This window comes from Peromyscus leucopus, chromosome 1 (genome assembly GCF_004664715.2).
Source record: "Peromyscus leucopus breed LL Stock chromosome 1, UCI_PerLeu_2.1, whole genome shotgun sequence".
In the NCBI taxonomy this organism is placed as follows: domain Eukaryota; kingdom Metazoa; phylum Chordata; class Mammalia; order Rodentia; family Cricetidae; genus Peromyscus; species Peromyscus leucopus.
The window spans coordinates 41,542,511-41,544,368 of NC_051063.1; the positions used below are offsets into that span (position 1 = coordinate 41,542,511).

At 46.8% G+C, this 1,858-nt stretch overlaps 1 protein-coding gene across 1 annotated transcript; it reads left to right on the top strand.

Moving 5' to 3' along the window:
• Positions 1 to 123: 123 nt before the first annotated feature.
• LOC114684574 (interferon-induced protein with tetratricopeptide repeats 1-like) lies at positions 124 to 1,569 on the top strand. The gene has a single exon (XM_028859107.2). It carries the CDS (start codon positions 243 to 245, stop codon positions 1,524 to 1,526), a length of 1,284 nt encoding a protein of 427 aa, XP_028714940.1. The 5' UTR covers positions 124 to 242; the 3' UTR covers positions 1,527 to 1,569.
• The last annotated feature ends 289 nt before the right edge of the window (positions 1,570 to 1,858 follow it).

The following is a 1,858-nucleotide window of genomic DNA, read 5'->3' on the forward strand; positions in this document are numbered from 1 at the left end:
TAAAAACAAGTCAAGAAATTTTAAAGGAACGAGATGTCACACTTCAAAGAAATAAGCAAGAATGTTGCGAAATGTGTTTTGCTTGGTGTCAATTTCTGTTCATTTTTCACATAACAAATCACCTGCTTCCTTCTCACAGAGAGAATGCTGGTGGTGATCAGATCAAGGAGAATCTGATTCAGCTGAGTTGTCACTTCACATGGGGGCTGCTGTTTGAAGACATTGACATACCTGATTTGGAAATGAGGATCTCAGATGAGGTTGCGTTCCTAGACATCAAGGACACATTAGGAATGTTCAACCTCTGGGCCTATGTGAGACACCTGAAAGGCCAGCATGAGGAAGCCCTGCACAGTTTGAAAGAAGCAGAAGCCTTGATCCAGAGAGAGCAGTTGGGCAAGAGAAGCTTGGTGACCTGGGGCAACTGTGCCTGGGTGCATTACCACATGGGCAGCCTGGCAGAAGCCCAGGCCTACCTGGACAAAGTGGAGAACACATGCAAGGAATTGAGCAGTCCCTTCCGCTATAGTATAGAGTGTGCTGAGATGGACTGTGAGCAAGGCTGGGCCTTGCTGAAGTGTGGAAGACAGAATTATAAACGAGCCATGGCCTGCTTTGCAAAGGCTCTGGAAGTGAAGCCTGAAAACCCTGAATACAACATTGGCTATGCTATTATAGCCTATCGCCAAGACTGTGATGACAATAATATCTCTCTAGAACCCCTAAGGAAGGCTGTCAGGTTAAATCCAGAAGATCCATTTATTAAAGTTTATCTTGCGCTGAAGCTTCAGGTCTTAGGAGAAGCAGCTGAAGCAGAAACACACATTGAAGAAGCCCTCAGTAGCACATCCTGCCAACACTATGTCTTTCTTCATGCAGCCAAGTATTACCGAAGGAAAGGCTGCATAGAAAAGGCTTTCCCTCTGCTACACAGGGCCTTGCAGGTGTCACCTGCCTCTGGCTACCTGCATTACCAACTAGGGCTCTGCTACAAGCAACAAATGGTTCCATTGCTGGCATCTAGAAACAAGCAGCCCAGAAGTCAGAGTGATGTGCAGGAATTGGCACAACAGGCCATTTGTGAATTTCAAGAGACTGTGCAACTCAGGCCCACATTTGAGATGGCTTATGTTTGCATGGCAGAAGTTCAGGCAGAAATCGGCCAACATGAGGAAGCAGAGGCAAATTTCCAGAAGGCGCTGAACATGAAGAATCTTGAGCAGATAATAGAGCAGGATATTCATTTCTGCTATGGCCGTTACCAACAATTTCATCAGAAATCAGAAGACAGGGCGATCACCCACTACTTAAAAGGTTTGAAAATAGAAGAAAAGACCTTTGTCTGGAGGAAACTACTCACAGCTTTGGAGAAAGTGGCCACAAGACGTGTTCACCAGAATGTTCAACTGAAGGAGAGCATGAGCTTGCTCGGGTTAGTCCACAAACTGAACGGGGACATGGAGGAGGCCCTGCAGTTCTATGAGAGGGCTCTAAGGCTCACTGGGGGAGTGAACCCTGAGTTCTGAATGCAGCTCACCTCTGTGAAGTGAATGTACTTGTAACTGAGGGTTCCCAGCCTCCTTCCTGATTTCTTTCTCCAGAATTGCATGGCTTGCTAAAATGCCAAGTGTCATGGTGATAGAGATTCACAATACACCCCCATGTCCGGCGTACCTAGACACTTCCACCTAGCCATTTCTGGGTCAAAATAGCTATTTCCAGGTCAAAATGTCTCACATGACCAGGACCTGGTGGCTTTGCATGGTTGCGTAAAGCACGCATCACAACCATGTAATCTATGTGCATGTGTGGAGTAGCCACATGGCCCTGTGTGTGCAGGCGCGGGCCAGTCTTTATA

Bases quoted from the DNA above. Each gene is read 5' to 3' on its own strand.
- LOC114684574 (XM_028859107.2), top strand. From the start codon at position 243: ATGAGGATCTCAGATGAGGTTGCGTTCCTAGACATCAAGGACACATTA.